The sequence below is a fragment of the Garra rufa genome, chromosome 13 (genome assembly GCF_049309525.1).
Source record: "Garra rufa chromosome 13, GarRuf1.0, whole genome shotgun sequence".
Lineage (NCBI taxonomy): Eukaryota > Metazoa > Chordata > Actinopteri > Cypriniformes > Cyprinidae > Garra > Garra rufa.
In genome coordinates this window covers 4,881,255-4,905,388 of record NC_133373.1, presented here as the reverse complement: position 1 = coordinate 4,905,388, position 24,134 = coordinate 4,881,255, and the positions used below count along the sequence as shown (strand labels likewise).

The following is a 24,134-nucleotide window of genomic DNA, read 5'->3' as shown; positions in this document are numbered from 1 at the left end:
AAATAATCGGCCATTAAGAGTGCTGCACTGGCTTAACGCAAAACAATTGAACTACACAAGATGTTTCAAAAACAAAAAACAACAACAACAACAAAAAAAAAAACAGCACCAGAAATGACATCAAATATGTCTTTCTGCTTCCTCTTTAATACAAATTCTTGATACAGTTTATTTAACTCAATGCACATTGTGTGCAAAGGCTGACTAGCCTTGTCTGACAATGCGTAAGATGCTTCATTGGTACACCTTTTAAGCTCAATTTAATCAATTTAAACAAATGCTTACAGTCGGCCGATTATAGCCTATAATATGCAACAGTGCATGGACTGAGTTTAAGTTTGAGTCACACTTACTCTACTAGGAAAACAATTTAAAAGACTCTGAAATTGCTTTTGAATGGTTTTAGGATTCAAGCCAAATACACTTTAAACTAAAATGTTGACTATTTTCAGTGTTTTAAATGGACAGTTTAGCAAAAAATGAAAATTCTATTACTATATATTTTCCCTTATGTTGTTCCAAGAAGTAACATGTTTGTGTACAGGTATGGTTGGTTTCATTGGTTCATATTGATATGTATGATAAAGGGTTGATGTACCTGGTTGAGTGCTCTAACAGATCACTACTAGAACTCTGGTGAACCTGGAAAGAGAGAGAGAAAGAAAGCTCGCATTTATATGTATACACACTCATTGCACATACACAAGTGTTCCAAAACCTCATGAGCAGCTTGGAAGCAGCATTTTAAGTCGCCACAGGTATTTCTAAAAGTAAAAGGTGTTCCAAAAGGAATGAATTCAGTAAATTGCCTCCTCCTAGGATATGTCACCCTGGACCACAAAACCAGTCATAAGGGTCAGTTTTTTTAAACTTAGATTTATACATCATCTGAAAGCTAAATAAATAAGCTTTCCATTGATGTATGTTTAGGATAGGACGATATATGGCCGAGATACAACTATTTGAAAATCTGGAATCTCAAAATATTGAGAAAATTGCTGTTAAAGTTGTTGAAATGAAGTTCTTAGCAATGCATATTACTAATCAAAACTTAAGTTTTGATATATATACGGTAGGACATTTACAAAAAAGCTTTACTTATAATCCTACTGATTTTTGGCATAAAAGTAAAATGTATTTTTCATAAGTGCTACTTATGACTGATTTGGTGGTCCTGGGTCACATATCTTGTTTTAGCCAAATTCTAAGGAAGTTATTCACATGTGGCTACAACAGGCCCAGAATGCACTGCACTGAGCTCAGTGGAAAAAAAAATCTGGGAGATGAGGCTAAATAAATATTCATGAAATTAAATAATATAAACTACGATAACTTAAAACATAACATTACATTTAGCCCAATATTATTGTCTGCTATATATTTTTATGCCTACAACTGTAAGTGCTGATTATCATGCCATTAGCTTAGCAACATTCCAAACTAATGTCAAATTATCGGAAACAACTGCAAGTCATTCATGATGCATTTAGGTCATGTCGAAAGAGTTGAGTGCACATGAACATGACCACAAATTTGTAATTATGAGTGGGAAATTCTTTTTTTTTTTTAGCCCTAAGTTTCCAGTTTGAGGCCGTCAGTGAGAAAACATGGTGAACACATCAGATGGAGATTCTTTATTGATGACATATGTGACCCTGAACCACAAAACCAGCCTTAAGTAGCACAGGTATATTCGTAGCAATAGCCCAAACTATACTATATGGGTCAAAATTGTAGATATTTCTTTTATGCCAAAAATAATTAGGATATTAAGTAAAGATCCACTTTCATTAAGATATTTTCAAAATTTCCTACCATAATTATATCAAAACTTAATTTTTGATTAGTAATAAGCATTGCTAAGAACTTAATTTGGACAACTTTAAAGGCGATTTTCTCAATATTTAGATTTTTTTTGGACCCCAGATTTTCAAATAGTTATATCTCAGCCAAATATTGTCCTATTTTAATAAACCTTGCATAAATCTCAATTAAAACAAAAATGGACCCTTATGACTGGTTTTGTAGTCCAGGGTCACATATTTGTTAAAATCAATGAGTTCCCCAAACATGAAAATCATTAATTACCCACCCTTATGTCGTTCCAATCTTGTAGACCATTGTTCATCCTCGGAACACAAATTAATATATTTTTTTATGAATTCCAAAAGAGCTTTCTCCAATGAATGTATGGTAAGACTGACATGGAAGAGAAGAAACTGTTGAATAAAGTCATTATTTTTGTTTTCTCGTAGCTTCATAAAATTACGGTTGAACCACTGATGTCACATGGACTATTTTAACAATGTCCTTATTACTTTTCTGGGCCTTGAACGTGGTAGTTGCGTTGCTGTCTATGCGGGGTCAAAAAGCTCTCAGATTTGATAAAAAAATATCTTCATTTGTGTTCCGAAGATGAATGAAGGTCTTCCGGGTTTGGAATGACAAGATGGTGAGTAATTAATCACAGAATTTTAATTTTTGGCAGAACTATCCCTTTAATTACTTTTTAATTAAAATAAAAAATAAGTTCCATGTTTAAATTATGGTAGTACTATACAAATACTATAGAATATATAATGAGTGTTTTAAATCAGTCACTTATTAACACTTTCATGAAAGTTAGGAAGTCCTTAGAAGGCTTTGGAACAGAGGTAACAAATCTGAAACTGCAGCAAATGCCCTGTCACAGCTCATTATCAAGATCTTAGTATGAACCATCATGATAGAAGGGCATATTTTAGTTTTGCTAAATGTACCATTATTTTGTTTGATGACCCCAGGCTCAGGATCTCCAGGCTCATTCGTAGCCGTCTCTGTTTATCACAGTATGTCTTCCAGGTGTCCTCATTAAAACCATAGTTAAAGTAGTCAGACAGATCCGCACCTGCGTTTATCCACAACACACGCCGTTAAAGAGTGTTTACTAGAGAAAAAGGTACAGTTGAATCTGAGGTGGACTAACACACACATCTTCACACATCTTAACGCAATCAACTGCACCTGGTTTTCTCCATGGCTTCTCCTCAAAGGACTCCACTTCCACCTGCAGGACATTGCCTTCAGCATCCAGATCCAGCCCTCTGGACTTGGAGCCTGACTCACAGAAGATAAGACTTTAGAGGCTGGATTCCCACACACAGATCAAACTGAACCCGGAGAAATGTCCTAAAGGGATTCTCAGCAGCAGAGTTCAGTCAGGCTTAAATTTAAGCTGGTGGTATGCATGGTGGTAATTTAAGAAATGTAAGATATAGAATATGCATTTCATTGGAAATATTCTGCAGGGTGACCATACATGCCAGACACATCCAGACACATCCATTTGCATCACTTTGACAGTTCTCTGTAGATCCTACCTTCTCACGCTCCACAAACAACTTTTCAATCATTAACTTTAGCATGTGTAAAAATGGGAAAACAAAGCCGAAACCTAGATACTTTAGGCAATACAGAGATTCTGGCCAGAGCACCGTATGTTTTGGAAATATTTAATCTTTTAGAATTTAAATTGTCTATAAATTTTATAATAATAATAATTATTTTAAAGTTGGAATGACACTTTATGGTGTTTATGTGTAATCTAACATGAGGCTTGATTAATCTCTCCATCTCTCCATCAGACTCTACTGAACTCCATTTCATAATTTTATTAAAATAAACACAGGGTACCAAATAAGTATGTACACTGGGTGACATGAAATCATTTTTCCTTTAGAAAATGTTAAACTCAGAAGCTCAAACTAAAAAGTACATGAGCTGTATGATTTCAATTCATTGATAGACATATATTTTGTAAAAAATAATAGATTTTGTTTTGATAATTTAACTTGGTAACAGGGTGGAAGAGTTCTTCAGTATGACAATATTACTATATTTGCAAAAACTAAGAAATGAGACTATTTATTTTATGCCCACCATGATGTATAAAAGTTCCAAACGATGACTTTGTGAAGGTCATAATTGTAAAAGGTTCATCGGATGCCCATTTTCCACAAGTTAATATGATTCTTTAGGGTCTTAATGAGAAGTCTAGAACGTACTTTAGTCAAAATAAGTCAATGGTAGTGTAAAAAACACTCTTTTCAGCCCTTTTTAAAACGAGCTATTCTGTTGCATGTGGGGCTGCACGATTAATCGCACAATGTTGTGAGGCGCATTTAGTCAATGAAGCCGGTACTTTGATTAGTAGTAAATCTCCATCATGTGCGTACAGCGCGTGCGTTCAGCGTTCGGCAATTAATACACTGAACGCACATGATGGAGATTTACTACTAATCAAAGTACCTGCTTCGTTGACTAAACGCGCCTCACAACCTCATGCGATTAATCGTGCAGCCCTAGTTGCATGTTCCTTTAAATGCTAATGAGCTCTGCTCGCCCCGCCCCTCTCTGCTGTGGGATGAAGAGCCGTAATGTTTACTTAAGCCGCATTTAGCCGCGTTTAGCTATGAAACTTGCTAACTAGCACATTATTAAGAAAGGCCATTTTCAAAGATGCATAAAAAACCCTTATACTCACTTCTGCTGTGGGTGAAGCTGCATCGCGAATGATTTGCACGAACATAGACGCATATGTAGATCGAGATCGGCGCTTTCCTTTCAAAAACGAAAGTAACGTTAATCCACTGTGTCTTCAGGAGTAAATGACGACTGCTATGTTCATTATTACATCCACACACAATGGCGATCGGAGTCGGGCTGTGTCAGCTCGGTGAGGGCGGGTCTAAGGTAAGGCGCTCATGTCAATCAACAAGCTGAGAATGAGCTGATTTTAAAAAGCGGATATTACTTTTAAAGATGAAAAAAATACCACTAGGTGGATTTTTATCATTGTAGGGTGGTTGTGTACACAAACTGCCAACACACATTAATGTTCAAACAACATGTAAAAGTGAGTTTTGCATCCGATGACCCCTTTAAGTATAAATAATGCAGTAACAGTTGGGGGCACATAACATTTTTAGTAATTAAAATGGGCAAATATTTAAAAAATTTACTACTTTGAACTGAATATCTTTATTACCTGACACAGAGGTCTTTATGTTCAGACTGATGGAATTGGAACCAAATGACCTACAGAGTAAACCACAAACAGACTGTTAAGTGTCATTACAGCAACTTATTATACCTAGATGTCATCAGTATCACTGTATGACATGAAAAGACTTGACACAGTAACATATATAACTAAAATTGTCAAAACCTCTGACTGAATTACTCACGAGCCCTGAGATCCGCCTGGTTTAATGTCACCGATGGTCACACAGACGTCATCATCACTGTCTGACTCACTTTCCTTTGAGAGGGAAAAATAAAAAAGGCTCTGTTTATAAAGGTAAATGAATGCCCGACATTATCACAACTAACTGAAATAAAGTAAAAAAAAAAAATGTTTTGCTAAAACAAACACCTGGTAATGGAGTCCATTCACACCATCAACATCACCAATCAGAGCACTGCAATAGTAAGACATATGTTCATAATTAAGCAATTAGATTATTGATTACATATATAATAATATATAATAATTAATTCACAGTGTATTTCCAGAAAGTTTTGGAATATTTGTCCTCTTCCCAAATTTGTCACTACTGAAACACAGTATGGGTTATATTGACCTGCTAAGATTTTGTAATAGTACATATACATATATACATATACATATAATTAAAAAGTTTTCAGAGGTAAATCAATAATATTTACAATTTTAACAATATTTCAAGTGAGATTTATGAGATTTATTGTATTGTATTGTATATAACACACTTTTTATTTGTAAGAGGCAAAAAGTTGAAGGTAATGATTTTAAACTTAAGGATTCATTAGTTTTAATATACTTTGAAACAAACACTATCATAACATTTCAGTTGATCATTCAGTATACCTTATTTTTGACTAAACATCCCACGTAGCGACCACATAACATTACAGAATTTGAACTAACATACTAAAACACTACTAAAACATACTAAAATACAAAAATGTTTCCTAAAATTATACTAAAATTATGTTTATTTCCCGCAAATAAAAGATAATGAGTTCCCTTTTGTCACTACCAAAGCAATGATGACATGTTTCGGTTGTGACTGTCACGGTATTGACAATTTTATATAAAACCCAAATAAACAAGGATGTTACTACCAGCAATTCACCAAATGTTTCTGTCAAGACAATTTTAGATGCTTTTGAACCTAGCTCAAAGATTCTAATCACATAAAAACTAAATGGTATGGAATGACTCCCAACAAAAAGTGTTTAATTATAGAAAAATAGTGTTCGGTAGTGACATTCTTTAAAGTTAAACACAGATTGTTTTGACTTTTGAACACATTTACCTTAAAATTATGGGGCCTATCTATTCACCATGTAGTTATGAGAGAGAGTGACACATAAATATTTCTTCATCATAAATAAAAGGGTGTAGTTAAAATCAGTCCCAGCCAATGGACTAAAACATACACTGTATGTATAAATATATTTTTTTAACTTTACTTTTTTTAAAATAATCAAACAGATATCTTTAAAAACAACAATGGATTAAAATTATTTCAATATCATTTTCGTAAGTTGAAATTTAGGTGTTAGGGTTTGGGACAACCACCTCCCAATTGCAAGTACCCACTAAATTTTTTTTTTTTTTTTTTTTTTTTTTTTATATTAAGTTTACTGATATTTAAAATGTTATTGTGGGTTTCAAAAGATAAAAAAGGATCTTAGTAAACATCTAAGATTTGAATATTGAAAGGCTTTTTAAGGCGAGACACTGCAAGTAAACAGGGTACAAAAATGAACTAATAGTTATCATCTTAATTATCAAAATGATTGATTACATTGATAATTGCAAATATTTTTTGTATTACAAGTTTTCTAAAATGTTAGGTTTAAATATGCAAATGAGTCATTATTTAATGAAATATGCACTAATTTGCATTCATTTCTAGTACAAAAATCTACTGGATGAAGTCAGTTTCGAAATTCTTGTTTAATTTCTTTGGCATATTAGAGTCAAGTGTTTTTACAGAGCGGATTTTGGGTATCTCATTTTGTCGTAATTCAGAAAAAACTTTGAACAGACAGAAAACTATTTTTTGGGGAGTAAAATGTATAAAATCAAGCTAATTGTATATGAACAAAACCCTCTGTAAACACCTTCAGGATATAGACGGGAATAAAAATGCAAAGTTTAATGTGTGTAAGTGCTACTGAAGTGGAGATTCATGGCTCATGGCTCATGACTCATTTTGAGAAAACAGCCTTTAAAAATATGTATTGTAACTGAAATCTATAGACACAAATGGATCAAGTGCTATAAAAGAAACACTTAACAGTGTCTTTTGGATTTTTTCCATCCACTAGCCTGTAAAAACACTTTACGAAAAAGCAAAAAGTCCAAAATCTCAATTTCAGCGTTTTTGCCTGCAGTGTCTCCCTTTAAATGTGTTTTTTGGTTGTGGGACAGCAGTTAAACATATTGAAGTACTATTTTGATCCATCAACTCTATTAAAACACTTCCTAAAAAATGTAAATGTTAAACACATGCTTAATTTAAGTGTCGGCTGACATCAGGTGTGTGCTCTTCAGAAGAAACTTCATTTTCCTTTGGATGCACAGACTTCCTGTCAGCTTCATCAGTCAGTCCTGATTTAATCACATGCACTAATTGATGCTACAGAACAATAAAAAGGCTTTTACACTCAGCAAATATGGGCAATGAGGGGGATCAATGTACAAGCACATCTTTAGCTGCAGGCCTACATTAGTTTAAGTGAGGCCTATATCACTGCGGCCTCATCAGGCTTATTCAAGGCCAATGCAACGTGAGGGAAAATTCTCGCTTGGGTTTGAGTTTTGCCCCGACTCTAATGAAGGTGAAGCAATCCAACCGATAAAAAACGCTGCGTCAACTCCAAGAAACAGCGAACACGTCTCTACGCAATGCTGGGAAGCAGAGGAATAAAACAATGGCTAATATTCCTTCTCATTCCTACTCCAGTGAGCACATAAGAGGAGCTTGCACTGTATTAGCCCTGTGCACATCCAACGCTGAGTTTAACAAGCGTCCAAAGAGTTTCATCAGACACGCGTGGCTTGATCCGCTTTCGGAGCATTTTGGCAAAGAGGTCTATCGGCAAAGACGTGTCACATACCGCTAACGTGCACGCGTGGTCATTACTAAGCGGTGCAACGGGCATTAAATGTACACGCTTCATTTGTACAGCGCTACTTGCCCTAACAGGAAATAAAAGTGTCAGTCTCTCTCGTTCTGAGTCGGCCCTCCATTAGGGCTTGTAAACTCTCATTTCAAATGCAAAAGCGACCGGGGCTAAAGTGACCTAAAAGTTTCTGACATTGCCAGGAGCAGAAAATCCCAAAACGGCAGAGAGTTTAAATGTTAATGTGCGTGTGTTTGTGTTGGGGGACATGCATTAGACTAAATGCTGATGAAGCACATTTGTAAATGCAAATCAAATCAAATGTGAGGAAAAGCTGATTCAAACTGCTTAAACAGTCATTTTAATAAATGCACCTCCTGATTAAAGCTACATTAGATGTCAACAAAATACTGCAATAATTAATCCAAAGGTCTTTGCACCAGTTTTTACTCTATTTCTGTTTTTTTTCACATAGTCTGCAAAAGTTTGGATAAACATCCATTCATAATGAAAAAAGAAAAGAAAAAGATGCTAAAACATTAAAAACTATTATCCAAGTTCTACTCCATCAAGTTTCTCGTTGGAAACTCATAAAAAGCTGAAAACATTTTCTTGGTCACACTCACCTGAACACTTCCTTTTCTGTGGTCTCTTCTTCCTCAAAACTGTTATCTATTTATGATAAAGTAGAGTTTAGCACATGAAAACAGCCAGTTTAAAAAGTTTATAGTTGTTGCTATAGAGTTGTTTTTAACCCTATAGTTTTATAAGGCCTTTCTAAAAAAGTCCAGTTTTAGGTCATGATGTGTGTTAATTTTAGTAAGAAAATGTAATAACTTTTCTATTGTTGGTCATATTTTAAGACAAACACTTACTAGACTGAAATTTTTACTTTTTGTTTTTGTTTAAGAAAAATCGTGTTTAAATAAGGGTATCGAATATGATACATTGAGCTTTTGTGGAACATTTATTTGTCCATCACTCTCAATCATCAATGTATTAAGTTGCATTATATATTTTTTCCTTACTGTTACTTTATTTTGAATGTTTTTTAAATAGGTTTCTTATGCTCATCAAGGCTGTATCTATTTGATCAAAAATACAGAAAAAGACTGTAATTTTGTGAAATATTATTGCAATTTAAAATAAGTTTTCTACTTTAATATACTTTAAAATAGAATTTATTCCTGTGAAACAAAGCTGCATTTTCAACATCATTACTCCATTTGTCAGTGTCACGTGATTTTTCAGAAATCATTCTAATATGCTGATTTATTATTAATGCTGAAAACAGATGTGCTGCTTAATATTTGTTAAGACCTGTGATGCTTTAGTCAGGATTCTTTGATAATAAAAAGCTAAATAGAACAGTGTTTATTTTTATTTTTATATTTTATGTTACAATATACAATATACTATTCAAAACTTTGGAGTCAGTCATTTTTTTTCTTTCTTTTTTTTAATAAAGAAATTCATATTTTTATTCAGTAAGAATGTGTTAGATAGATAAAAAGTGATAGTAAAAACTTATATTGTTATATAAGTTATATAAGACTTTTCATCTTTGTAGTTATTAAAAAAAATATCACAGGATCCAAAAAAAAAAAAAAAATAAGCAGCACAACATTTTCAACACTAATAATAAATAAGCATATTAGAATGATTTCTGAAACTGGAGTAATGGATGATGAAAATTCAGTGCTGCGTCACAGAATTAAATTATATTTTAAAGTATATTAAAATAGGAAATCAATATGTGCCCCTGAATCACAAAACCAGTCTTAACTAGCAGAAGTATATTTGTAGCCATAGACAAAAATACATTTTATGGGTGAAAATGGTCAATTTTTCTTTTATGGCAAAAATCATTTGCATATTAAGTAAATATCATGTTCCATGAAGATATTTTGTAAATTTTCCACCGTAAATATATCAAAACTAAATTTTTTTATTAGTATATGCATTGCTACACAGCTTTACAGATGATTTTCTCAATATTTAGATTTTTTTTTCACCCTCACATTCCAGATGACCAGTGCAAATAGTGCAAATATTGTCCTACCCTATCCTATCATCCTAAATTGAGCCTTATGACTAGTTTTGAGGTCCAGGGTCACATATTAGAAATTGCAATAATATTTCACAATATTACTTTTTTTTTTTTCCTGTATTTTGGTTGTTTTAAAAACATCACAAATCTTACAGACTTTTAAACGGCGGTGTATGTCATGCTTTACAGGGTTAAGGACTTCATATGAATCATATTATTTTCAAATAAACAAGCAATAATAAAAATACTGTGGTTGATATCAGATGAAGGAATCAATTTCATTACCTAAAATGCTGCCAGTTTATAAACGGATCAATTTAAAGACAATTTTTAAACTTGATATTCAATATGTCAACTCTATATTACACAATATCGATTTTTCTTCTCACAGATTAATTTCTATTGGACATAGACATGACACAGTATCCTCTGCCATATTTGATACTGAAACACACACACAAACAATACCCTGAATATGATTTCTGTCTAACTTCAACTGCTTTTAATGCAGCAGCACTTACTACATTATGTTGTTAGATGTGTGTACATGTATTCATGCCATATGTTCTCCGTAAGGGTTTATTTGAAAGTAAATGTTATGAAACGCGTGCAGCTGGATAAATAACGGTCTCTGATGTAATAAACGTAGGGTCAGATCCCTGCTTCGAAACTTGTGTTTTTGGTTTTGGTAACGTTAGATGTTGATCTGATGCTTATTCATCTCCCGAGGAATCACTTCAGACAGTTTTAATGTTGGATCATCAGTACGTTTATTTCTCACCTCCATAAAGCCAGTCGGTCTCGTCGTCAGGACTTTCATCAGCTGTTTTCTCTACCTCTTTTGTGGACATGATCACCTCCGGGTTTTTGCGCTTTTGCTTTGAGATAAGAGGTTCTGTTTAACTCATTGACTCACCGAATTTGACAAAGTAACTTTGCGTAGGGTGATAATAGTTTAGGGTTTACCGTCACAGCTGTCACAGTGACACGCCGCGTGTTGGTGTAGCAGGTGCGCGTTACCAAAGCGACACATCTCACTGCACGCGCACGTGTGCGGGACACACAGGAAGTTCAACATCAACACATCGACACACAAATAATTTATTATAACGCAATATTTGTTTGTTTGTTTTGTTTGCTTTCTAACTTTAATGTTTATTTATTGTCTTCAATATTTATTTAATAATTTTTTCATTTATTTATATTATTCTGACATGGAGCATAAACACAATGTATGAACACGCGAGCTCTCTTTACACTTTACACTACCGTTTAAAAGTTTGGGGTCAGTACATTTTTATTTATTATTATTATTTTTTTAAGTAATTAATACTTTTATTCACCAAGGATGTATTAAGTTAATAATTAAAAGTTTATTAAAAGTTAATAATAAATAATTTACACTGTTATTAAAAATATATATTTTGAATAAACACTGTACTTTTTAAACTAGTTTTTCATGAAAGAATCCTGGAAAAAAAAATCACAGGTTTCAAAAAATATTTGGCAGCACAACTGCTGATATTATCCAACATTGATCCTTCTAATAATAAATCAGCATATTAGAATGATTTCTGAAGGATCATGTGACACTTAAGACTGGAGTAACAGCTGATAAAAATTCAGCTTTTCATCACAGGAATAAATTCTATTTTAAAGTACGTTAAAATAAAAAACATTATTTTATATTGTAAAAACATTTTGCAATATTACTGTTTTTTTCTGTATTTTTAATCAAATAAATGCAGCCTTGATGAGCATAAGAGTCTTACTGACTCCAAACTTTTGAATGGTAGTGTATGTATTTATTTATTTAATTATTTTGCTTGTTTCTTATAGTAAAAAATGTACTTATAATCAAAGTTATCCACGAAAAACATCATTTACATCAAATAAAATAAATAAATAAATAAATAAATAAAACATAAGAATAGTATAGAAAAGAACAATAAAAAAGAAAAGAAAAAACGTGTTACGCTACTCACGCATTGATTTGCTTTTCGTGTTGTTTTTAAAGAATATATAGTGACCTGCTTTTATTTTTTTATTATTAAAATGAGTAAACGTGCAAATACAGAATTTTCCATATATAATAAGTAGATTTATATACAGTACTCGACTTTTCAAAACTTGATGTTGAATATCTGATTAATAATATTGTTGCTTGATCAATTACTTCATTCTTAAATACAGATTCTTTAATAACCCCGCACTTTCTTACTTTTTCAAAAAGATTTAATGATGTTCTTCAAATCTTTGAAACTCATGCATCATAAAAAGCCCTTAAGGTATTTTTTGATGGATAAGCCCCTTGTATAGTATTTTAAAAATCTAAAATCGAAAGTCTGAAACTCTTTGCCTCTCTATCTCCAAATATTTATTATTGTAATATAATTTATTTGATATTTTTCTGTTGATTCTTGCTCTTTGTGTGTTTTTTTCTTTTCCCTTATTCTCGCTATAATGTTGTAAGTATAATATTGTTGCTGATTATTTATAGTATTACTGATGGTTGTGCCTGATGTTTGTTCCCTGTCTTGTTATGTACATTTTCGCAAAAAAAAAAAAAAAAAGAAGAAGACCCTTGTATTGTATTTGATTTTTGTGTTTATTTATGTTTGTATTTATTTTTCTCTCTGGAGTTTTCTAATATTTATTTATTTTTGTTATGCTGCTATTTGGACTTCTTGAATTGTATTAAGATTTTTCTTATTGTTGTTTATTTGGTATTTTGCATGAAAAAAAAAAGACTTTTTAAAACTCCCAGCTGATGACGCGTAATTATCGCGACGACTCTGCGCCACGTCACCTCCGAGAGACTCACATGGGTTTGTTTTGAATGGTGTCTGTTTGACAGTTCTGCTGTTGCTTTCGTTCCTCTCAATTGAAAACGCCAGCATTTGTGGAAATATGTTGCCCACGGATGGAGTCATGTGTTTCCCCGGACAGATGTGGGAAAAGGTGCTGTCAAAAGTAAAAAAGGCTGTTGTTTTCATGGATGATCGGTGTTCGGAGAGTCTGCACTGGAACGGAGGAGCTGCGCTTCTGTTTGAGGCTGGAGCTCGAAACATCAAACAGTTCTCAAGTTTTGAAGCAGGTGGACAGAATGAGCCCAAAGCTGTGTTTGTGGTCAGCACCGTGCTCAAAGGTAGAACCGCAGACATTATCAAAGACATAATTTCCCTCAGTCGCTTCCAGTACTGCGTGGTTGTCACAACTGTTCCTCACTCCATTCACCTGCTTGCGAATAATGTGACCACTGAGCTGGAGGGGAACCCGGTGTTCGAGCAGTTTGAAGAGAAACTGTGTGAGTGGATGGGTGATATGAACTATACCGCTGAGGTCATGCATGCTCCTGTGGTCTTTGCTCCTCTGACACAGCAGCTCCACCTTTTGCCTGCTTTCTCTGATCTCTTCCCTTTATTGGAAGTGGATCTTGAGTCCATCAATGAGAAGAGGCCGGAGAAAAGACGCTTTGGGAGTCTGATGGATGTGGATATGCACTCTCTTCCACCTGAGTTGCAGATTCAGATTAAATCTCTCGCATCTGCCCTCAACACCCTGTTTGAGTTCATCAGCACCCGTGAGGAAAGCTTTTCTGTGGGTCCGATGAGCCGTCTGATCGCGGGGGAGCTGGCCAATCATCCACAGGCCAAAAACAGAAGGAAGTCAGCCCCCAATAAAGCATCAGTAGTGTTTATTGACAGATCTCTTGATCTTACAGGTGTGGTCTGAATACTGTTTATATTGAATTAATAGTACTTAAAGAGATAGTTCACCCAAAAATGAAAATTCTGTCATTAATTACTTGCCCTCATGTTGTTCCAAACCTGTAACACCTTTAATTCATCTTCAGAACACAAATTAAGATATTTTTGATGAAATCTGAGAGCTTTCTGACCCTGCATAGACAGCAAGGGTCAGAAAGGTACAAGAACATTTTTTGCGCAACACAAAGTATTTTCATAGCTTCATAAAATTACGGATGAACCACTGATGTCAAATGGACTATGGAGGGTCAGAGAGCTCTTGGATTTCATTAAAACTATTTTAACTTTTTTTTTCATGCACTGGATTGGATTTTGGATTGGTTGACTTCTGTAACATGCCCTCTTTCAGACTAGTGGAAAGAAAACATCCAAAATACACATTTAAGAGTTTGTTTTATTGTACTTTATCTGTTTACGTCTGTAGATTTCAATTACAGTGCATATCTTAAAAGACATTTTTCTTAAAATTATTATTTTTTAATAACCGAACCAGAATTCACCACTTTATTAGTCTTTTACAACACCAAACCTTTCAAAAAAATATTTTTTACAGAGGAGATTGTTCATATAACATTCACCTGATTCACCAGTATTTTAATCCCATTTTAATATGGTGAATTGTTTTATTTATTTATTTTTCTGGCTGTTGAAAGTATTTTGTGATTTATGGCAATTAATGCGAAGAGATATCCAAAATTTTCTCTGTAAGAACCATTAAAAAGAAACAAGAATTATGAACCTGGCTATATCCAGTGTTCAGATTAGTTTACATTTTATTAGATAATGCCTCATTTGTGTATTTAAATGTATTCTTACATAATTTGTAATGTTAAACTGTTGGCTTAATGTACTGTGCAACTAGGAAAATATGGTGAAACCAATTATGTCTTTTCTTAATGTTACATCATGGCAGCATATAACAGAGTATAACTTATTTTACGTCTGTCCTATGTCCTGTTTTTTTTTCTACAGGAGCTGTTGGGCACCATGGTGACAGTCTGGTTGAGAAAATTCTATCTGTGTTGCCACAGTTGCCGGGTCATGTGACTGACGTTCAGGTGGACATGATAGAGCTCACCCACCTGAAGCAGACAACTGATACCAAGGGCATCTTGGCACCAGGCTGCTTGGCACAAAACCAGTAAGAGCATATTCTTTTTTTTTTTAAGGCGAGACACTGCAGGTGAATAGGGTAAAAAATGAAATAATAGTTATCACCTTACCCAGTTGATTGATTACATTGATAATTGCAAATATTTTTTGTATTACAAGTTTTCTAAAATGTTAGGTTTAAATATGCAAATGAGGTATTATTTAATAAAATATGCGCTAATTTGCATACATTTCTAGTACAAAAATCGAAACACTAAAGTCAGTTTTAAAACTCTTGTTTATTTTTTTGACATATTAGAGTTAAATATTTTTACAGAGGGAATTTTGTTTGTCTCATTGTCACTCCATAATTAAGAAAAAACTTTTTTTTTTATTTTTTTTTTACCATTTTTTGGGGAATAAAATGTATGAAATCATGCAAATTATATGTGAACAAATTCTTCAGTAAAAACCTTCAGAATATACACAGGAATAAAAATGCAAAGTTTGGTGTGTAAGTGCAGCTGAAGTGGAGATTTATGGCTCTGTGTAAAAGAAAAAACTAATTTTGAGAAAGCAACCTTTAAAAATATGGATTGTAATTGAAATCTATTGACACAAATACATAAAGTGCTATAAAAGGGGGTTTTCTTTCCACTAGTCTGAAAAAAAAAAACACTTTATGAAACACCAAAAAGCCCAAAATCTCAAACTTGACAGGTGCATGAAAAAACAGTGTTTTTGCCTGCAGTGTCTCCTCTTAAGTTAAACATCCTTTACATTTTTAGTATTAAAATTTCACTCCGATTTCGGAATACTGATGCATTAAGAGCCGGGGGTGAACACTTTTAACAAGAATGGAGATGTGTAGCCTACATTTTTCTTATTTTCCTAAATATCATATTTTTTTAATCTAGTACTGCCCTTCAGAGGCTACAGAAGATAGTTACATAAGACAAAATAAGTTAAATTCACTCTGATCCTCAAATTCAAAAAGTTTGTAATGCTCTTAACACATCTTTTTTCCTTTTGGGGCATCAGTGAGCGTTTGAACCTGTAATAATTGCATATAAGTCCCTCACTGTCAAAAGATGGATCTCAAAATCATAGAGCCATTGTGGGACCAGATTTTTTTTTCTGAAGAACAGCAGGCAGTTCAACTGTTCAGGACAAACAAGGGTAAACAACAACAAACATCAAAAACACAGCTCTGGATAATTTAGGTAACAATCATGGGGATGTAACCTTTTGAACTGAGTCATTTGTATAAATTCAACTAATATTTTCTCTTGTGGACTATATGTAAACATCTTTTATGTGAAATATCGTATTCAGGTCAGTACTAAATAAACATGCATTTTGATAAAATAATTACCATTTTGCAGATTCAGAAAGGGGGATGTAAACTTTTGACCTCATCTGTTCTTCATGTAGCTATCAAATGTTTATAAATATAAATAAAATTGCACACAAATACAAAATGTAATTACAGCTTCAAAATGACAAGTAAACAGTCACTATTAAAATAAAGAAAAGCAAGCAAGCAAAATAGAATAAGGAGTACTTCAGAATTCAGTATATCTAGAGGACTTTTCTCTTACTTGTCTTTGATAATTATTAAGGACATAATAGAGCACAGCGGCTCTATAAAGCTGCATTTACACATCAGTTTCTTGCCGTCTGTCTGATGGTTTTGTCATCAGTGCTCCAAGGGGAATGTCCCTGTTGCAGTTTGGTTTTGACCAAAAACCTCAGTTCTGGTAAAGGATTAGAGAAATATATTGCATAATCATGGCTGTTCTCAAAGTCTGTCTGTTCAAGGTGGGAAAGATCTGAAGAAACCATGAGACTTGGTTAAACACATGTAGGCACGGGAACGATGCCCAGCCAAGTATTTTTAATGGAGAACCACCATTCCTTGAGTCATCACAAATGTGTGTATTTGAATAACTAAAAGGCTTTGCTAGAGTTTCTGCCGGTGTCATTTCCTACAAGGCGGGATGTGGTAATGAACGACCCCGAATTTCTGCTGTTCTGTGTGATATTGTCATCTGCTCAATTGTTTTAGCATGTATTTTGGTGAACTCACTCACTGTCTGAATGGAAAATAATATTTTTCCTAAATGAACCCAGTCATGCTTTTCGAATGGGGATTTTTTGCTAAATGTTTTGCACTTGGGTTGAACTCAGTCTTGAGTGAAAACATCAACTGTTAAAATGTTTGGCGTAATTGACACCATGTAACCTTTTTTGGCAGATGATTTTGTGGTGGATCATTGTATATTGATGTAATATTCTCTTGATACAACATTTTTTATTTTTTAAGCAAGCAGTGATGTCAAAACTAAACCTACTTCGTCTGGAAATCAAATGGCATTTGCATGGAAACCCAAATGCTGTTTACAACCCATTAGGTCTAAACCACATGTTAGACGTGAGGGTTTGTTAAAGGAGGAACTTGTTTCGTATGTCTGTTTTCTTTCCAGATCACATCAGGCAGGGATTCAGAGAGCACATTTGCCTGCGGAAAGAATTCGGCTCCAGAGTGATTGAGTTAATGGGATCAGAACTTCTCTATGGGCTATATCAATGAATAAACCAGTTTCGCCTTATACATTTTGTGCCACCAAAGCTGCCAGATTACACTTGTTCTCTATTGTGGGCTCCCATTGTGGCTGTTTGTCATCTCAACCTTGATCAATCACTGTTGTTGAGAGCATTGGGTCTGCTTTTTTACGTACACAGTTTACACACAGACACAGACACATGCTATATTCCGAGACCACATCCCTTCACCACCATTAGCTGGTTACAGTAGCACCGCAGTGCTGAGTACAAACACACTCTTGAGACCTCCATGTAAATATACAAGAGCTGACTGTTAGCCAGATGGCGTGGAGACCGAATTGGACAAGTCTCCATTTGAAGAGCCTTCTGTGTGCAAAAGTGCATATTTATAAGGCTTTGGAATTGGTTTTCATTGTGTTGTGCTTTAAAAGGCCCATATATCCCAATTTTCCAACATTTTATTTTTCCTCGAGGGCCACTTATTATGAAAGCCTGTTTTTTTTACAGCAAGAATTTAATTTTACACAACCACTTTTCTGAACTTCTTTGAATATTTTATAAAACATTAATTGGTCAACACATAACCACTGAAGAGATTCCTATCTTTTAATGAGATGTGTATTAAGTCTATGCAAATGTTGGCCTTAAGCGAAAATGCATTTTACTTGGTTGAGCATGTGCTTGACTAGAGCAGCGTCAAACAGGCTTGGCTTATTTCTCTGAAGGACTATAAAGAATATGCTCTGAGCCTAAATAAGCCTGAACGTGCATCCAAATGCAGGGATGAGGTGGTACCTGACGCTCTAGATTCATTCGTCACTGTATATAAGCCACCCTATATGTAGAGCACATAATCCATGGGGTTTTTTAAAATGTTGAATATGTTACCCATAGATAACACTTGATCTTGCTTTAGTTTATCAGAGTGTATTTATAGTCATGGAACAAAATTTCTTCAGTCTGTTTTACAAATCAAATCAATATGTCATGTTACATTTTATATTATATTATGATAAACTAAATTATAATAAATAACAAAAAATTGAGGTTAAAAATTTAAATGTTAAAAAAAATTTGTAATCTTTTGGGCACAACAGAAATTCTAGACCAGGGAATTTTATAATTTTTTGTCTTAGAAAGATTCATGGGTCAAAGACTGCTTTTAAATTGTTTTTTGTTTAATTTAATTGCATTTTTTTTTCTGAGCAAAAAATAAATATCATAAATTTTTCCCTGGTTTACAGAAGACACCCACTAAAATGTCATTCAGTGTAACAATCTTGTCAGGCATATGTGACCCTGGACCACAAAACCAGTCATAAGGTTAAATTTTACAAAACTGAGATGTATACATCATACGAAAGCTCAATAATTAAGCTTTCTATTGATGTATGGTTTGTTAGGATAGGACAATATTTGGCCGAGATACAACTATTTGAAAATCTGAAATCTAAGGGTGCAAAAATTCAAAATACGGAGAAAAACACCTTTAAAGTTGTCCAAATTAAGTTCTTAGCAATGCATATTACTAATCAAAAATTACATTTTGATAGGTTTACAGTAGGAATTTTACAAAAAATCTTCATGGAACATGATCTTTATTTAATTTCCTAATGATTTTTGACAAAAGAAAAATCAAGAATTTTGACCCATACAATGTATTTTTGGCTATTGCTACAAATATATCCCAGCGACTTAAGACTGGTTTTGTGGTCCAGGGTCACATATTTACAACAAAAATCAATTTATGACATATTAAAAGAATTACTTTCACCCCAAATACTAATTAGTTGTAATTCTACATTTTTAAAATTTGCCACTCATTTAAAACGCAATCAAATGTAATATATTATATTATATTGTAAACAAAAAATTAATAATAAAAACATTTATAAAAAGTAATGTTAACATGTAAATGTTAAAAAATAATTGTAATCTTTTGGGCACAACAGAAATTCTAGGCCGGGGAAATGTATTGTTCCTTTTCTTATTTTCCTTCTCAAAATGTGTCCGAATGATTCATGGGTTAAAGACGAAAAAGGGTTTAAGCATAAAAACAATAATACTGCTTTATATGGTTGTTGTTTTTTTTCAAAAAAAGAAGAAAAAAGTTAAATTTAATTGCATTTTTGTTTTTCTCAGCAAAAAATAAATATCATACATTTTTCCCTAATTTACAGAAAACACCCACTAAAATGTTATTTAGTGTAACAATCTTGTCAGGCATATTTACAACAAAAGTCAATTTATGATATATTAAATGACCAATTAATTTCACCCCAAATACTAATTAGTTGTAATTTTACATTTTTAAATTTGCCACTATCCTAGGTTTTGCCCATTTGTCAGTAAGATTTTTTTTTAAATTAATTTTAAACACAATCAAATTGAATATTATATGTTATGTTACATATTATATTATATTATATTATATTATATTATATTATATTATATTATATTATATTATATTATATTATATTATATTATATTATATTATATTGTAATAAAAATTTAATAATTAAAAAATTTAATAAAAAATGTTCAAATTTTAATGTTAAAAAATAATTGTAATCTTTTGGGCACAACAGAAATTCTAGGCCGGGGAATTGTATTGTTCCTTTTCTTATTTTCCTTCTCAAAATGTGTCAGAATGATTCATGAGTCAAAGGCGAAAAAGGGTTTAAGCATAAAAACAATAAGTGTAATACTGCTTTAAATTGTTGTTGTTTTTCTAAATATCATATTTTTTTCCTAAATTACAGAATTTACAAATTACTTTCACCCCAAATACTAATTAGTTGCAATTCTACATTTTTAAAATTTGCCACTATGTTTTGCTCAATTGTCAGTAAGATGGTTTTACTCATTTAAAACACAACAAAATGTAATATGCTCCCTTGTTCTTTTATATATTTTAATATGTACAAATCAGAATAAGCATGTTGTTTGAATTTGTATATTGAATAATGTAACATTATTTTAACCAAATTTTGACATTTTATTATCTTACTTGAAACCTTAAAAGTAGACACTTTACTTACACTTAATGTGCTTTCTATTGACATAAAATTACTTTTATATGTTTTGATCTTAACATCTTGGACCCTCATATATATAAAAATATATAAAATAAGGTTTCTTATAAATACAATATATAGTTGGTCAGTATCTGTATATAATAGTACTTTTACTGGCAGTGAACTTGCAAGAAAATCATATGTGTTTTTTGCACATGAGTGTTTGTGCAATGTAGATTGCTTTGAGATATCAGTTTTTGTCGTGTAATGTTGTTTTCAATTATCTGTTAGTACTTGTGTAGGCGTAGATGCTAATTACCTCAGTATTCTGTCATTTTGTCATGACGTGATGTGCACATTAACTGAGTAATGGTTGTTTTCTTATGAGAGAATGTTTTTGTGTTGCTGAGTGTAATTTTAGTATTCTCTAGAATGTCATGTTCAGTGTTTTTCAACTCCCTCATGTTTCTAATTTAGGTTCCAGAGTAAAAAAGCATTTGTTTTGCCCACCTTCTCTGTATCTGCACCGGTTCCCTTTATTTCAAGCCAGCTTATTCTCGGCTGGAGCTCCAGGACTCAGTGGAGAAGAACCGGTCCAGTTCCACGCAGTCAAATCTGTTCAATGTGAGCATGGGGATTTCTAGCTTTAGCTCAGCAGGGAAGCGAGTCACAAGCCTAGGGTTTGTTTATCAGAGTCTAGACCAGCTCCAGGCAAATATCGAAGCTTTTGATGCATTCTGACAGGGCCCAGCTGATCCTCAAGGGAGCAACTCTACTCCCTAGACTCAATGTCTTTAAACGTCTCTCGAGACAGTTGTATAATGCCAACTAAGTCATTCATTTCTGACCGAGTTTTGCCAGTCCAAAATTCTGGGTCAAAGAAGATGCACATATCAGACAGATCATCTGAACTCAAATAGGTTAATTCTTCAGTCTCATACAGCTTCCTACCTAGAGTTTTCTGGGAAAAATTAATAAATGAGTGATGCTTGTCTGAGCAAACTTTGCTGTCATAAATGGGATTATATGCATTTATTATTTTGAGTTATTTTTCATTTTGAACTGAATAGTCAGAACTAAAATAATCTGTTTTTTTAAAAACTTTCATAAAATTGTACCAGTCCAGTTTTTGTGATGTTGGACTAACAGTTCTGATAGTTCTAATTCTGAATAATGTAATTGTAGCTCGGCCTTGTCCATGTTAATCAGACAGCAGTTTTTACCTTGTGTGCCACTTTTGAAAAGCCTAAAGACCCAAAGTGTATTTAACCCTTTAAATATTCAATTTGGCATTATCTTATGTATACTTGGACAGACAGTTGAAGACTGTAGCTTGAGTTCAGAAACCTGCAGTAGCTTCATTATAACTGTGCATGTAAACATACTTTGTGCTACATTACATTATGAGTGGTTTTCTGAAGAACTGCAGAATAAAATAGTTTTATATTTGTTCTTTTGGAATTTGGTTCAAATCGTAGCCTTTGTTTTCAAGCCTGTAAAGTGTTCAAACGTTCTTTAGCTCTTTGCTAGAAGGTTTGGGATGTTTGCTTACTGGCCAAAATCAATAGAGCATGCTTGTTGTGCACAAGTCTCTGATATTCTGGCCTCAAGATAAGTCTATTGGCTTTTTTTGGTTGTTTTATCTTCCACATTTGTAAATTGTAGGCATAATCCTTAAAAATAGAAAATGGCACACCTCAAAACACTGCACTCTTAGAGGTATCATTCATGTCTGCAGCACTAATGGTACTTTAAAAGAATATTTCACCCTTTTGCAGAACTCTAAAACATCTATACATACATTTTAATAGTTTCCATCTGAAATTAGCACTAGTTTCAGTAAAACATCAACAACCTTCATTCATTTTTACACAAATTATGGGGGAGATTATTGATTAAGGATTTTTGCGTGGATCCTTGAACAATACTATGACCTCAAAATACATTTTGACATTTACATTACATAACCAGGTTTATATGACTGAATTTTCTGATATAGTAAAATTGCTTGGTAACTTACCTGCTACAGCACTGCACTTGTATCAGAATAAAGCAAAAAAAAAAAAAAAAAAAATATATATATATATATAGTGACATGCAAATGTGATAATTATTAAAATATTTATTTTAAAATCTGACTTACTTAAAGTAAATATATTAGGTGAAAGAGGATCAGATGACAAAAAAGTTTGTGAATGTGTGCATTCAAAAGACAGAAATACATGGTTATAGTGATAATTCAAATAAAAAATAATGTGTTCATCAGTAGATGATGCATTGTTAAAACACTTCTTGTAAATCAGTAATCGAAATGCGGTGTATCCATCTGACCAATGACTGATATTTGTGTGAATGTCCACAAAGCTTGAAGACTTTCTAAATGTATTTAAGCAGTAGGCTATTTTAGAAACGACCATTTAAAAGATGAAAAAGCTGATTTATTGTCTGATTACGAGTATTTTAAAATGTCATTTAATCTAATTGTGACCCTGGACCACAAAACCAGTCTTAACTAGCACAAGTATATTTGTAGTAATAGTCAAAAATACATTGTATGGGTCAGAAGTATAATTTTTTTAATGCCCAAAATAATTAGCATATTAAGTAAAGATCGTGTTGTAAAGCTCAGATATTTTGTACATATGTCAAAACTTAATTTTTGATTAGTAATATGCATTGCTAAGACTTAATTTGCACTACTTTAAAGGCTATTCTCTCAGTATTTAGATTTTTTGAACCCTAAGATTCTAGATTTTCAAATAGTTTTATCTCAGGCCAAATATTTCTCAGATCCTAACAAACCATACATCAGTGAGCTTTTTATATATTATTTATGTGAAAAAATGTATGCAAATCTCTCTCTCTTTTTTAATTCAGCTTTTAGATGATGAATAAATCTCAATTTCAAAAAATGTACTTATGACTGCTAGTTATGATTGTGGTTGAAGGTTATTATTATTATTATTATATATAGAATTAAAAGTACTTAATTTTTGGATTCTACCCAGCTCTACCTACAACAATGAATGTTGACAGATTCACAGTCATCTCTCTTAGATAAAACTGAACACACTTTTAGCCCCCTTTACTAAATATTTCACTTTAAAAGTGTCATTAAACATGCAAAAATCAACAAAATATAATTTTGCACAAAGGTCGCAACCCACATGCACATTTCTGAGCCTGTGTTGCTTTTTTTATGTCCAAAACACATAATTTTGAACAGAAATGGAGTCTGTAAGTGAAGTGAGTGAGTGAGCAATACTAACAGGGATGTTTGCCTTAACAAACACCGCTAATAATAATGGTTCTAACTGGGTTTTTGTGGCCCAGCCCTGCAGTGCTGATATTGGCGTTGTTCTTGTGCGCTCAGGTGAATGTAATTGGCTACATTGTGTTATTCTAGCCCAGCAATATCTATAGGCTCTGAAAAATATTTATGAAAGATTTATTTTAAGATCCTAATTGTGGGCTGTCTGG

General features: G+C 33.0%; 2 protein-coding genes across 2 annotated transcripts in view; one reads left to right on the top strand and one right to left on the bottom strand.

The window, feature by feature from the left end:
- fip1l1a (FIP1 like 1a (S. cerevisiae)) overlaps positions 1-11,058 on the bottom strand; it is a 32,364-nt gene extending 21,306 nt beyond the window's left edge. The window contains 8 exon segments of the mRNA XM_073816633.1: positions 599-642; positions 2,760-2,887; positions 3,004-3,096; positions 5,027-5,076; positions 5,226-5,299; positions 5,414-5,459; positions 8,784-8,829; positions 10,989-11,058. Of these exon segments, the coding sequence (XP_073672734.1) occupies positions 599-642; positions 2,760-2,887; positions 3,004-3,096; positions 5,027-5,076; positions 5,226-5,299; positions 5,414-5,459; positions 8,784-8,829; positions 10,989-11,058 (551 nt within the window).
- Positions 11,059-13,025: 1,967 nt separating this feature from the next.
- The window catches only part of scfd2 (sec1 family domain containing 2), a 181,305-nt gene continuing 170,196 nt past the window's right edge, over positions 13,026-24,134 (top strand). Inside the window, exons 1-2 of the mRNA XM_073816729.1 lie at positions 13,026-13,931; positions 14,950-15,118. Coding sequence (XP_073672830.1) covers positions 13,118-13,931; positions 14,950-15,118 — 983 coding nt within the window. The 5' untranslated portion in view covers positions 13,026-13,117. The remainder of the gene's footprint in view (positions 13,932-14,949; positions 15,119-24,134) is intronic.